Source organism: Xenopus tropicalis, chromosome 3, assembly GCF_000004195.4.
Source record: "Xenopus tropicalis strain Nigerian chromosome 3, UCB_Xtro_10.0, whole genome shotgun sequence".
Lineage (NCBI taxonomy): Eukaryota > Metazoa > Chordata > Amphibia > Anura > Pipidae > Xenopus > Xenopus tropicalis.
The window spans coordinates 108,901,247-108,915,606 of NC_030679.2; the positions used below are offsets into that span (position 1 = coordinate 108,901,247).

The following is a 14,360-nucleotide window of genomic DNA, read 5'->3' on the forward strand; positions in this document are numbered from 1 at the left end:
GTATCTTTTTGTACAAGCTATAAGGAAACCTAGGATGTAGTTCCTTTTATGGGGAACCTTTATGGCCAAGTTTGGTTATCTATGCCCCCAAGACACTGTTGTGGCATGGCTTTCTTTTGGCTTATTGTAACACAGACACAAAAAGGAGCCCTGTGAAGGTAACAGTAATGCATATAGCCCAGAAATGATAGTTCTTACTAAATAATGTAAATCATGGACAATTCTTCATGATTTTGTTTTCCCCAAGTGCAGAATTATTTTCCAGAATCCAAGCATAATGTTCTCACCATAAAATCTTCCAATGCCACAATTTGCACCTGATGTGTCAATCCTGGCACAACAGTTACACTTGTTTTACAAATTAGCCGCAAAGACACATTCTTAATATCCATTCTGGGGGTTCCTATAGGCACAACACACAAAGGGAGACCCATCTGTTCTGCCTGCTCAATGCAAGTGCATAATACAGGATTTCTCGTGCCCTACAACTTGCACCAAATTCTGCAAAGTAACTGCAACCCTCATATCAGCACATGATCCAAGCAAAGAGGGAAGCACTTCTGTGAATGTTGATTTGAAAGGTGTAGGTGGGGGTTTTGTAATAAAAGGCACTATGTTTGCCCAAGAGCAGTATCCCATAGCAACCAATCAGCAGGTAGAATTTACCGGTCACCTAAAAACATCTTATTGGTTGCTATGGTTTACTGCTACTTGGTAAACGTAGTGCCTTTTATTACATATGAGGGTTTATTTTTAAGATTCCATGCACATGATTTGCACAATGTTTCCGATGTACATAGTACACATATAACCTGCATGGGCATACTCATAAAGTAGGTGCATGTACCTAAAATTGTTTTTAGCACAGTTGCTAAGTAATAGATTAGAAACAGAGAGGGTATCTAGTAAAGTGGCCAGAATTTGCTGTGGTAAGGGAACTGGAAGTGCCATCAGGCTATACCACAGTAAACAATAAGCCACTATTGCAGTTACATGTCTGACTAGTGTGTAGAGAAGAATTCCCCTGCCCCCCCTAATGATGCTTTACATTTCAGTTTGCTATAGCCTAGGACAATAATCCACATTCTCTAAGTTCAAAAGGTACAGAAAAAAAAATTCTCTGCTTAGATTACAACACTGGAGCCGCAGAAGACGTCCTGTCTAATATATGACATGCAGGCACTTTTTACCCCCAATAACTATACCCTTGTGGCGACAGGCAGACTAGAAAATACTTTTCATTTGTTAGAATAAAATTCCTTTTAGTGGAAGAATCTGCATTTGACCCCACCGTTTGCTCCATTTACAAACATACCTAAAGCGTTATTGAAAACACATACCGAGGCTCCCTGGGGTTCATTAACTCAGCTCACTGCTCTGACCTGTCCTGATCTGAACTCTGTAGATATCAGAGAACACGTAATTCCATTTTGGAATTTTAATGCATTAGTTGGAAGTAGAACCAAGCTAATTAAGGGCTTGGTAATGGTGAACCCAGATACCCCATGAAATACACCAAGGCAACAAGGGGGACTGGGATATGAATAAAGGTGCTTTGCCTATAAAGAGCCTGAGATGTTAATGTGATGGAACATAATAACATTAAAATTACAGGCAGTTATTCCAGCAAACATCTCAGCAAAACGAGGATCACGATCCTGGGAGAAGATTGGATCTGGCTTATCAACAACAGATTTTCCACCTTCGTGCACATTTGCTGCAAGGTTAGGAACAGGCACCTGTCAAGAAAGTCAGATGTTAGACACAAGAACATAAGCTGCAACAACACACAGCAAGATGCCACGTTGGGTAGAATACTCCTGCAATACCCACCTGCGACAAGTCATAGGAGGATAAACTATCCCTTGGATGAACTTCGAGTTCAGCCTGCTGCTGTTGAACCTGCCTAGGAACACAGAAACAGCTGCAGAAATACTGTAGGGCATAGGATCATGTGTCACTGAAGGCATAAAGAGCAAGCCCTCCCTGAGTGTAGCATCTGTGCTCTTATATAACCAAATAATCATATACTATATGAATAAAGACTGAAATAAAAGTATCTGCACCCAGAAAGCCCTGTAATGATTCGTTCAGGTAGGAATACTTGTATTTACAAATCATGCTTTCCTATCAGTGATGACCTGAAAAAGGATCAACTGCTATTTGTTTTGGAAGTGAATCTCAAGCTTTGGACCAATATTAAAAAAAAAAGCAGTTCAACTTAAACTGATTTTTAATATGATGTAAACAGCAGTATTCTAAAACAATTTGGAATTAGTCATTTTTTATGGTTTTGAAAGATGTATGGTTCTGCAACTACTAGGCCTTGAAATTCAGCTGCTGTATGGTTGCTAGGGCTCAGTTACCTTGGTAATCAAGTAGTAGTTTAGAAGTCAGAATGGAAGATCAATAGGAGAGGACCAGAAAAAAGGGCAAGAAATTAAAAATATAAATAGGAATAACATTATTCTGGTTGCTGGGGTCAGTGACTGAAACAATAGCATTCTCATTTGCAGGCTGAAAATAGGCAGAAAAGGAGCCCCAATAATTCAAAAACCCAGTAAAGACCATGTGAAAGATTCTTAGGTGAATATGCATAAAACTGCCTAGGTGATACTTTTTGCTTGCTTACTTGACATTAGTGTTGGTACAAATAATATACTCAATCTCATCCGAATATGGGTTCTGGAAAGTGAAACTGCTGGTACGAAGGAGCATCCAGTCCCGAGTCTTAGTGTGGAATCGGTACATCACTGATAATACCTGGCCTTTTAATTTAACCACCTGATAACCAGAAAACACAGAAGTATTAGTAAGAGAAGTGTTTAGAAATACATACAGTATCATTATAGTGTATGTATATAGTACCTGCAAGTTATGCAGCACTGTACAATTATATCAAATATAATAAATCACAATGCATTAACAAGAAATGAAAAAAGAGATTACAGAGAGAAACTTTTGCTGACTATACCATCAAAAGCAAGAGCCAGTATGGAACAAAGTGCTTTTTCTAATAATATATATGTATGGCCTATAGCAAAGCCTCTGTAACAGGACAGTAAAAAGTGTAATGTGAAGGAGTCAAGGAAAAAGGATATTAATGGCCAAATGTTATAAACAGAATTTTTTTTCCCAAAGTTAACAACTTACCATTATGTAAGCTCATAAATGGAAAAAGAGAGTCATTTATGACTGCAAGTGCAGTCACAGTTGCAGTCCTGCACGTAAAACCCCATTTATTAAAGGCACTTGCACCAAAATGCTCAGTCCTTTCTGCCTTCCATTCCGAACAAGCACAGTTGCACTTATCGACGCAGAGGAACTGTGGGGTTACTGCCACCTCCAGACTAAGTGGTAGCTCCAGGGCTCCCTGAACACCCTGCATTGAAGGGCACAGCAAACGTGTGGCTAAAGAATATGGCACACAAGTCAGTCACACAGCGAACCCCCAAAATGGTACCAACCGGACCCTGGCACAATTCTGTATGATTCGCAATGAATTGCAATAACAATTGCATTCATTTTGACAGTACAATGCCACCTTGCAACTGCAACAGTTCACTTGCATTTGCAGAACCCTAAACATATTGCTTAGAACTGGCTAATTAACTGCCCTTGGTTACGCACACCCTTTAAAAGGGAAATTATAGGAATATGCCCTTTCAAATCAAATTAGAATGCAAATGGGTTACCAGTTTATAAAAAGCTTAAAATGAGGCCATAAACATGTAAAAAAGGAGATATAGTTTAGTGTATGTAGAGATAGGATATGGTGAGTTTGTTTGTGTTAGAAGCAAAGTCTTAAGGGGGCACAATACAACTACAAACCGGTAAATGTGGTGCAGCTACCAAGAAAAGTTCAAAAAATATCTAAGCACATTGAAAAGGGTTCTTTTTCTTATGTGGTCATTATATGGTATACTCCACCACGAGCAGTGGGATTGTATTGAACTAAAGATATCTTTGAAGTGTGGTAGCATATGTTTTTGACAAGAAATTTTAAATTGGGAAACACTGAGGTAACCTGGCCAAGTACAACCCTTAATGTCACACATTTTTTTCTGGCAGAAGAAATAGTACCTGTTGGAAACTTTCACGGAGGTGGCTCTGGTCTTCTGGATGACAAAATTCAATGATATCTTTTCCAAGAAGGTCCTGGAAGATGCATAAAAGTTGCCTTTTGTAATGTAGTATGATTTTGTCCTAATTCCTAATCTTAGGGAAATTACAGGGGAATTATTCACCACCCGTGCATCCAAACCCTGCCTACCTAGGCCTGTATTAAGGATCTCCCAAAAAACAGCAGAATCTTTTGGTTAGTCTACACTCATTCTACATTATATCTAAAATAATACAATATTTTGGAATGCTCAGGACAGAATTTAAAGCCATGACACTGACCTGTGGTTGGTAACCAATTATGCTGATGCACCGAGGGTCAACAAACGTGATGACTCCTTCAGTACTGTGACGTGATAGGAATTCAGTTGGAAGAGACATTCCATTCATATCCAGGGAGCCTGGAGAACTTGTCACCTGAAAGAGAAAATATTTACTGGAACCTAATACATACATAAGACCAAAGGCAAATGATAGGCTTTCTGGAGTCAAACCCTCACTGCTTTTTGTTTGGGCCTATATTTACAAATCACTATGCATCTTATCCGTCTCAGGTCTAGCTCTGCAGAACATATTGGCTTATTAAAAAAACCTTCATTAAAAGTGATACTTGGAAATAAATCAACAACAAATTGGGAAAGATCTGTGTGTAAGTGCCACTGGCAAAGATTCTCAGCAGAAGTGTCTGAGGAACACAGTGTATGGAACACAGAGAAGATGGCAGCAACAGGACAATAAGCATATTAATATACAACTAATATACAACAAATAATTTTCACCATTCAATATAAGTCTAATGTCTTCCCTGTCACATTTCATTAGCTTTACTAATAATATTATTATGATTCAAACCTGCAGTCTCCCGATCGCCACCAAACAGTATTTGCTCCCTTGGCCCACCTCAGCGTCTTCTTCAGGGATAGTCATTCCTGCAAAATATTATTAGATTTTCCATTCTTTATTGCACATATATTTCATTACTATGCTAGGCTTGTATCAGCTGATGTGGGAGATAAACTTAATTGCTAACATATTAGTGCCTAAATATAAAATTAAAATAATATACGTTCTTCACTGAAAAAACATTCCTTCAGCGCATAGATTCACAAAACTATTTTAAGCTTCTTTCTCTGCTGCTGTGAATTTTGAGTGGATAACATACCCTTAAACCAGCTGGCCAACCATGCTGGTAAAATTAACTCTTACAGCACTGTATGAATGTAGCTTTGCTAATGTCAATGACACCTATATGGTTACTCCACTCTGTAAAGCCCATAAGGTATAATTATAGCTGAAACTACAACTTTAAAGCTGAAATCTTCCTAGCAATAAAGCTGACTCAGTCCGAGATCTGTTATATCATTCAGAAAGCATTTGCTTCTCACTCAGTGGGTTAATGCAACCTCTGTAGTGGATATCTGAGTAGCTGATGTCCCTGGTTCCCCCCAGCTCTGCAGACACAAGGCACAAGAATGTTGTTTACTGGTAGCGATTCAGAGGCGATGGAGCACATTTGTGTCTCATTAAAGGTATTTTTATCGCACGCAGCTCAGCGCTGTTTGAAGTCATCCAACTTCCTGTTATGAATTTTGGAAAAAATGTGGCCGATCTTGCGTGGAGATGGTTTCAGATCGTTTCCCAAGGCAGAGTTGGATGTGGCGACAGGGATGAGTCAGAAAAGTCCTATCTTTAAGAGAGCTGCTCGGGACTTTCTTTTCCCAAACTATTAAGCCAAATTTAGCCTCTTACATATTATATTGTTTGCTGCCAATCAGCCTAAAATTATACAGAGATAAGGGGGAGATATATTGAAGCCTGAGAAAATTGTGCTAAATATTATGGGTGCGTTGGAGCCAGGGAGATGGGGTGAACACCTGTGAAAATGTGTGTTTACCAGTGTGTGAGTTCAGCAGAGTTTAATTTGGGTAGAATGCTGCATTAGGCCTCAAAGGGCTGCTTTGGGGATCTAGGACTATATGGGTTCTGCTGGGAGTCCTGAATGAAGTTTATCTTCTCCTTAATTTGTGTTTTACAATAGAATCAAACTTCTAATTAAGCCAATAAGGTTCAATGTGTGCATTTGAAACTTTATCACAAAAAGCGGCCTCAAAACTCAAAACTGTCCATGACTTTAGCTTTCTGCAGCGGCAAACAAATTTTCCAAAGCTAAAACACACAAGTGAGTTTTAAAAGGGTTAATGGAAAGCGGCTGCATTGTCGCTGCCAGATTTGACTTCAGTTACACTTCCCTTTTATGGGGCTTTCTTCAGGCTACTGCCGAACAGATCCAGAACGTTTAAAAGCAAATTTGATGCAAAGGACTTGGCAGGGGTAGCGCTGCTAGGAATCTAGGATTTAACACCAGGCAATGGAAAATCTACAGCTCGCTGCCTGGCGCACGCTGCTCTGCGTGGGTGCCAGATATTCGCGGTTATTGTAGTCCAAAGATGATCAGAATGTAAAAAAAGGCCTTTTATAAAGGTTACTGAGAGGTTGGTTTATGACCCGAGTGAGCTTGGAGTCATGGGCAGTGGTTTACTGTTCTTGTTCATAGGAAGAAAAATAAATGCTTTGTCGTATTAAAAATATCTGCCACAAATAATAACTCACTGGGATTGAGAGATGGGCTCGCCACAAAGCTTTTGTGTGCGTGCTGTACATTACTTGTCATCACACAAACATTTCCCATGTTACTTACAGGGTTGGCCCTTGTCAGACCCCAATTAATATAAAAATGCAATGTGTTTTAAGAAATATTGTGATATTAATTATAATAATACAGAATTATAATTCATTTGTGCAAACCGATGAAATGCAAAGCAGGCAAATGTAAGGTATTGAGTAGAAATACTAGAACGTGTAATCCTAACCTCTTCCAGTGAAAGAAAATGTTCATAATGACTAATTACTCAGAAAATAAACATGCTTCTGGGCAGTGTTCTTATTGGACCTATGAAGTCATAAGGGATATATATTGTTAAGCCACAAATTGGCCCTTGTCCAATAGCAACCAATTAGAAGGATGAAAGCTATACAATAACAGGTAAGTCTGCTCCAGGTCTAGGAACCAGGAGCACCCATTCAGATTGTGGCATTAACTTTTCTGCTGTTGAACCATATAATTGGTTGCTATGAGTTTCTAGATCTGAAAATTTGCCTCATCGGCTCTCACACATTAATTTGGTCGCTTTTACTGGAACAAACCTGTTATCATAAAGCCATAATGTGGAATCTGTTGGCCCTCATAGTAACCCTACAAAACTCACTCAGTTAATGAATATACTCACAGAATGCCCACACAGCCCAATGTATTCAGTGAGAGGAAGGGTCATTTTCTACCAGCACTACTGTAAAACTGTATAAAGCATATCTATTCTCAGAACGTGTACATCCATTGCACATACAAACCACAGCCATCTGGAAGCCATGGACCGTTCATCTCTAAATTAAAACAATACTGTAAGATTATCAAATATTCCTAAAATAGTTTCCATACTCTGATATCATGTGCTATATAATCTGATTTTCTGCAGAACTGTTAGGGATCTGTAGTATATCCTGGGAGTAATGAGGATAAGCTAATGTCTGCAAGATATAAAAACCTTTTAAACATAAATCAATAGAGAATATAATAAAGGTTTCTGTATCATTTGAGCAGCATTTTCAAGGGTAGCAAGGGACCTGTCTAGCGCTGCCTGGGGACCATGTATGCTTATGATTTAAAACATGCCTAATACAGATAGCTGATACTCATAACTAGCCAAATATTTTCAGGCTTATTTCAAAAGGTGGGGGGTGGGCAAGGTTTGCTTCCAGAATGGAGAGAGATTAGATTTGTGCTTTTCTCAATATGCAGAACTACATTTACCACTCACTGAGGCTGAGCAGGAGGAATGCCCCTAGTTTGTTTGCCATTTAGTACATGCAAGGTAGGAGAGACAGTCAAGCACTGAAGCCTGGTACCTAATGAATGCTTATGGTTCAAAGCAAAGAATACTGTACAAGAGCCAGGGGCACATGGAGCGGACAGCCCACCTGTTTTTTACCCTGGCAGAGGAAAGCAGATCTGCTGTTATGCCCCTACCCTAAGGACCATGGAGTTGTGGTGGCACTCCTGCACTTGCACATGACCCTTGATAAAATAGCTTGTTTCTTATTAAAAGGGTTAAAGCCATCTCAGAGTTGTGACTGCTCACCCTCACCATTTCTTAATTAATCCGTTTACATTTCACTGGAATGTTTACATTTTGCATTTTTTCATTATAAAGTTGAGCTGCTCCGTCTGGAGGTCATGTTCTTCATTACCTCCCATCAGAGGTCTCCTTCCAATCTGAACACACAAACAATCAGGAATAGCTGATCCTTTGCATGTGCTGGGACGTTCAATTCCCACCTGCCATACATTAGCGGAGGGGCTGCTTGCTGCAGGCTAAACAATGCTATATATAGGATTTTTCAAGCATAATCTCCATTCCCAAAAGACAAAGGAGTGTGCACACAACTCTGGAATCTACACAGGTTAGTGAGGGGCAGCAAGAATGCGCTCACGCAAATAACCTTAGAGTTTCTGTAGGTCATTCGTAGTGTGTGTTTAGCTATCTGCTGTGGTATTTTATTTATAAAGCATCAATACTTTCCATAGCTTAAGACAAAAAAAAGAAAGGTATTTTTAAAAAAAAGGAAAGGTATTTTAATAACATACAAAGCAACAAGCTGAAATAAACAAGAATGGTGAAATGTTATGGTCTAGAGATGTTAAGGAAATAGCAAAGACATCAAGGAACAGGTTGGAGGCAACACTTTACAGGTGTATAGAGGTTGCCAAGAATGGAGATGCCTGATAGTAGAAGAACTGTAGATTTGGACAGAAAGAGAGGAAGGGAATAATCAAGACACTGGTATGACATATTACATACACTCAGTAATCTTTACTACAAAAAATAACTGAAGCAGCTGTTTGGATCTGGCATCATTTGGTGTCAGACTGTAATGCCTGGGGCTACTGATGCTGCTGCCACACGGGCCCCCCACATCAGTTGCCAATGTCTTCACCCTTCACCCCCCAACCCCCGTGTGCAGGCCATGTTGTGTTCTTTTACTTGTGTTGTATTCTTAGGGGCAAGCATGAAAGGCCTAGGTTGCTGGCAAGAAGTAAACCACTAAACCAATATGACCCTGGCATCATTCCTTCATTTTTGGTCTCACAGTCACTAACTCTGCATAGAAAGATAGCACAGATTGTGTGGGGGAATAAATAGGACTTTCTTAATAAACTGCTTGTGGCTACATTTGTGGGGGATATACAACAAAACACAGGAAATTGGAATCCATATAGCAAAAAGCTGTTTCAGTAATGTCCTGTTCACCTCCAACATCCATATGTCGAATTAATATGTAAATAAATAATTGTCACTTGTTACAATATGCTCAGACACATGTGACAGGCTCCCATCCCAAAAAGAATATAATAAATGGCTGCCATTGGTAAGAAAAGCCAAGATACCAGTCTGACAGCACTTGGCACATGCTCTGTTTTTCCAAAAGAACTCACATGCCAGATCATTTTTCATGAAAAGAGTCACTTCTCAGATTGGAGAAAGTAGTGCAAGCTGCCAAAATCATGTACACTGCTCGTACTGAACTACAGCCTACTGTAAATAAAGTCTAAATGTGTTTTCCTTCTAGGCTGTAAAATGCCAGACTTAGCTTCTTATTTCAGCTCAGAGCCGCAGTGCTAAGGAACAGAACTCTTTTCCCCTGTGTGTGGGTGGGATGTGCATGTAGTTGGGGATTACCAGGAGACAAACTGTGGCATGGCCTACATTTACAGCAACAACATTTCAGTTTCCTATGGGGTAAAGAACTGAAATGACTACTATACCCTCACATGCAACTCTCCAGTGCTTAGTACAAAAAATTCCCTTTGTTGACATGTTTTGTTTTTATGCTTTGTACCTGCACAATCTATAAGGAAAACAAGACCAGGCCCCAGGGACGCTGCTGCAATGAAGCAAGCTGAGAAACTTGCCTCAGGTGGCAGGGTCCCCAGTGTTAACATGGGCGGCAAAAAGCTGCCTTTGGTAACTTAAAGAGCCAAAATTCTGATTTCTAAATCTAAAGTTTGGCTCCTCTAATGCAGAGAACAAAATTGCACTCTCCACACTAGCAATGCGGTTCGCCTTTGCCCCCCCCCTTCACAAAAAAGTGCGGAGGGGCGGCGTACCCTAGGCCACCTCAGGGCAGCACTAGGGGCCAAAAAAACCCTGCCTGGCCATACCCAGATAATGATAAGCCCAACCCAGTACTGTTAGCTCATCCCCTTTCCATATCCATATAACATAATAACAAGCCAATGGGTAGCAATACATAAACTAGGAACCAGGTAGTATGAAAACAGATGTGCTTAATTACTAACTCTGAGCAAATTTGCCCTAGTGGAGTAACCCATAGCAACCAGACATATTTTTTTTTTACATTACAGTGCCTTCAGTAGGCTGATTATGGCAAATTATTGATTACTGACTCCTAATACTTCAAGTAGGCTAGTATAAAAATAAAATAAAAGCATGGTTAAAAGTGGTCATACACACACCAATATAATCGTATGAAACAAAGTTTCATATGATAATCGCTGCGTGGATGGTGGGAGACAAGGCAACCGGGATTGGTAAAAGCCTTGGATATCGGTCAATTGTCAATAGGGCAGGGTTGAACATGTATATCTGATGATTTAGCTCTTAACATTAGTAGAATGGACAAATGATCTTTCCTTTGACCAATGGTCGTGGGAAAGATAGTAACTGTGGCGTGTATGGCCACCTTTAGTGGCTGTTTTAGCTTCCTTCAGTCAAACAATGATACTTCTGTTGTCTTTTTGGAAGCAGTCACTTGCCAAGTAAGCATCTATTATTTTTCATGGCAGTATAGCTCCACAAGGCCACAAGGCCATAATTTCTTTACTATAATTACTGGATCACGTTTAATTAGGCAAAATACAGATAAAGTGTATGGCAGCACCCACTGGCATAAATTAATAGAAAAAAGCTGATCAATTGAACTTTTGGAGGGGTGTAAATTATTCCAATATGTTTGGCAGAACCTTTATACAAAATAAAGAGACAATTAAATGAACATGTTTTGACTTTAACTGGGCTATTAAATTATTATATTAAAATAATCAGTTTCTATACAACAAAAACTGAGGGCTAAGTTCAATCTAGTTTTATCCCAAATCTTAGCCTGTTATATTTAGTAACAAAAAAATATTTTACTGCCTTATAAAGTATTTGTAGTCATCCATTGGGTAACCACTTTGTTTAAATGACCCGCTTTGCCCTTATAAAATAAAGCTTTCTGTAAACAATATTTTGGTGATAAATGCTTTTGGAATTCCTGTAAGGAGACCAATGAAGTATATTAAGCATGTTCTTCCTGGGCTTTGATTCTATAACTGTATACTAGTAGCCCTAGGGAAAGCCAATGTGAGGGCCTTGAGGACTGAAAAGGCTAAAAAACTGAACTTGATCCAGGCAGATGAGGTCACACAGGCCAAAAAAAGCTGCTGATGGACCGAGTTGGCAGCTTATTGGCTCCAACCTGATGGGCCTACCTGACCGATATCTGGCCAGATGTTGATAGGGCAGGTTTGAATTTCCCATTGGATCGAGGACAAGATCTGCATACACAGCCCTTGATTTGCTAGCTTTCAAAGCAGCAATTATGGCAAATGATGACCTCAATATCACCCACCTCAAGGTCAGCATATCCAGGAAAGATTTGCTGGTTTGGCGGAACTTTCAGTGTTTGGCCACCTTAAGACCGTACAACAACTCCACCCTGTGCTTTAGAATAGTTCAAAAAAATATAGGAGAGTGACCTCTCTTTCATAAATAATGTTTGGGGTTTCCTAGATAAAGGTGGCCATACATGTAAAGATCTACAATGCTGTTCAATGTATAGTACACAGACCAATGAGGCCCCTCCTGGTAAGATTTTCTACCAAGTATGATTGCCCATACCTTAAATTCCAATGATATATACAGCACATACATGCACATAATGGGCATCAAGAGGGGACCTCAGCTATTTCCCAACACAGAAAGTTAACTACTCTATTAGGACACAGACCAGTGTATAAGGTAAACGGTGCAAATAAACATGTAAATGATGTAATTTGCCAAAAAGCTTCATATGCATCTAAAGATTAATTTCGGTGCTGATTAATAATGCTCCATGCAGTTATTCCCTGTGCCAGAATAAAGATTTAGTCTAGACTTGTGTGCCATATGAAAAAAAAATGATATTTCCTGGAACTGTTTCCAGTGAAATCAATAGCAAGTCATATAAAAACAACCTTCTTACCTGCTGGAGGCCAAGCTTTAATGTACCCAGTGCAGTGAACCACAGAATACTGTGCTTCTCCCTCCTTCACTGGTCCTAGGCCATTCCTGAAACAGAAATCACAGGGCTGTCAAAGGTAAGTATACAGCAAAGGTAAATATACCATCTAGGGCTATCAGAGCTATTTACCTGTATCTCTTTCTCATTGTGCTAATTCTGTTGAGAGGTAAGTGATCCAGTGGAGCATTCCCACACCTATGGGAAAACATGTCAGATAAGCACATGTAAGGTGACAGAATGACATATATGCCATGCAAACTTTCTCAGGACCAATTTGGGTAATTCAGAACTTAATAATATTAATATTCATATGATTGTAGAAATGTTCCAAGTATAGTGGGGGAGACCAGATTATTAATAGTATGACTACTTACAGATATATCCTTACATCATAATTTTATACATTTCATACCATTCTAGAGCCTATTGGGCACAATAATATTTTTCAAACATGTACTCGAGTGGCAGATCCACCTCACCCAAAGCTGTCCTTAGGGCATTGCCCAAATGGGGTCCCCTGCATAAAGGTAATGCACACTCTTTGCTCCTTCAATATGAACCTCTTTTATCGGTAGGGGTTCAGACCCGGACAGGGATCCAAAATAAACAGATACACTTTATATTAAGGTTATTTAAATGCATCTTCCAAACATTTTGGAACTACGCTCAGCATCCTCTGACCTGCTGGGTTCCGTAGGTCAATAACTACATGTAGGTTAGATTATGAATAACACGTCAATACACAGGGCATATTGCCTGGAGTCCCATCAAACTAAAGTAAACTGAACTGCTGTTTTATATCTCATTTCCCCATTAGGAAAACAGAAAGCCTTCACAGTTCCTTCTCAGCACATTTATAAGTTTAATATATTGCTTTAAAACAGCCGTGACCAGCTTGGGTCTCAGCCAAAGGGTCTCAGCCACAACATACTCATTATCATGACAAGCTTCTAAAGCACAACAACTGGAATTCCTGATATCAACAGAGATATATTAACTTACACTTCTTTGCATTCACAACTTCATAGAATTGTGACTGGGGTCAAACCATCTAATTACTTTCATCTACTCCTACAGAAATTTTTGTTATAGTCCTGTATTTGTGAAAATGCCTCCAGAGATAAGCTACCTAAGCCAATAGAGTAACACTTCCCATTCTGTTGTTTAAGTATCCATTGCTGCCTTTCCGTAATTTAGATCTCCATACCTTAAATCTACTAAAAAATCAATAAAACATTAATGAAACCCAATAGGATTGTTTTGCCTCCAATAAGGATTAATTATATCTTAGTTTGGACCAATTATAAGGTACTGTTTTATTATTACAGAGAAAAAGGAAATCAGTTTTAAAATTCTGAATTATTTTATTAAAATGGAGTCTATGGGAGATGGGCTTTCCGTAATTCGAAGCTTTCTGGATAACGGGTTTCCGGATAAGGAGTATGGCTAGTAAAAGAAACTGCCCTGGATGTAACACAAGTGCCATTTTATCACAATGGATAATAATTGTTACTTTCCTTTTTGTATTTATATCATGGATATCAAATCCAAATGATGTGTGCTAGTGTTGGAAGTTGTTGATCAGCAATAACTGAAAGACTGCTGGGTGTTAAGATCTAACCTGCCTATCCCTAAGCACTGACCCGCCAAATAACAGATAATGGGCCTGATTCACTAAAGGGCGGTAAAAATTATCGCACGCTTTTTCGCGTTAAAAAACGCAAAATTTGAGCACGATTCACCATAGTATTATCGCGTGCGAAGAATCGCCATTTTCGCATGCGGTATTTCTCGCACTAGTTTTACCGTTTTGCGTTAATTTCCGCGCTGAAAAGAAT

General features: G+C 39.3%; 1 protein-coding gene across 3 annotated transcripts in view; it reads right to left on the reverse strand.

Moving 5' to 3' along the window:
• Positions 1 to 14,360, reverse strand: part of arnt2 (aryl hydrocarbon receptor nuclear translocator 2) — a 43,197-nt gene that overhangs the window by 4,314 nt on the left and 24,523 nt on the right. For all 3 annotated transcript variants that reach the window (XM_012958373.2, XM_031897517.1, NM_001100216.1), the window contains 8 exons: positions 12,652 to 12,717; positions 12,484 to 12,569; positions 4,975 to 5,051; positions 4,405 to 4,539; positions 4,084 to 4,158; positions 2,633 to 2,784; positions 1,834 to 1,906; positions 1,613 to 1,739 (listed from right to left, as the gene is read on the reverse strand). In XM_012958373.2, the coding sequence (XP_012813827.1) occupies positions 1,613 to 1,739; positions 1,834 to 1,906; positions 2,633 to 2,784; positions 4,084 to 4,158; positions 4,405 to 4,539; positions 4,975 to 5,051; positions 12,484 to 12,569; positions 12,652 to 12,717 (791 nt within the window). The remainder of the gene's footprint in view (positions 1 to 1,612; positions 1,740 to 1,833; positions 1,907 to 2,632; positions 2,785 to 4,083; positions 4,159 to 4,404; positions 4,540 to 4,974; positions 5,052 to 12,483; positions 12,570 to 12,651; positions 12,718 to 14,360) is intronic.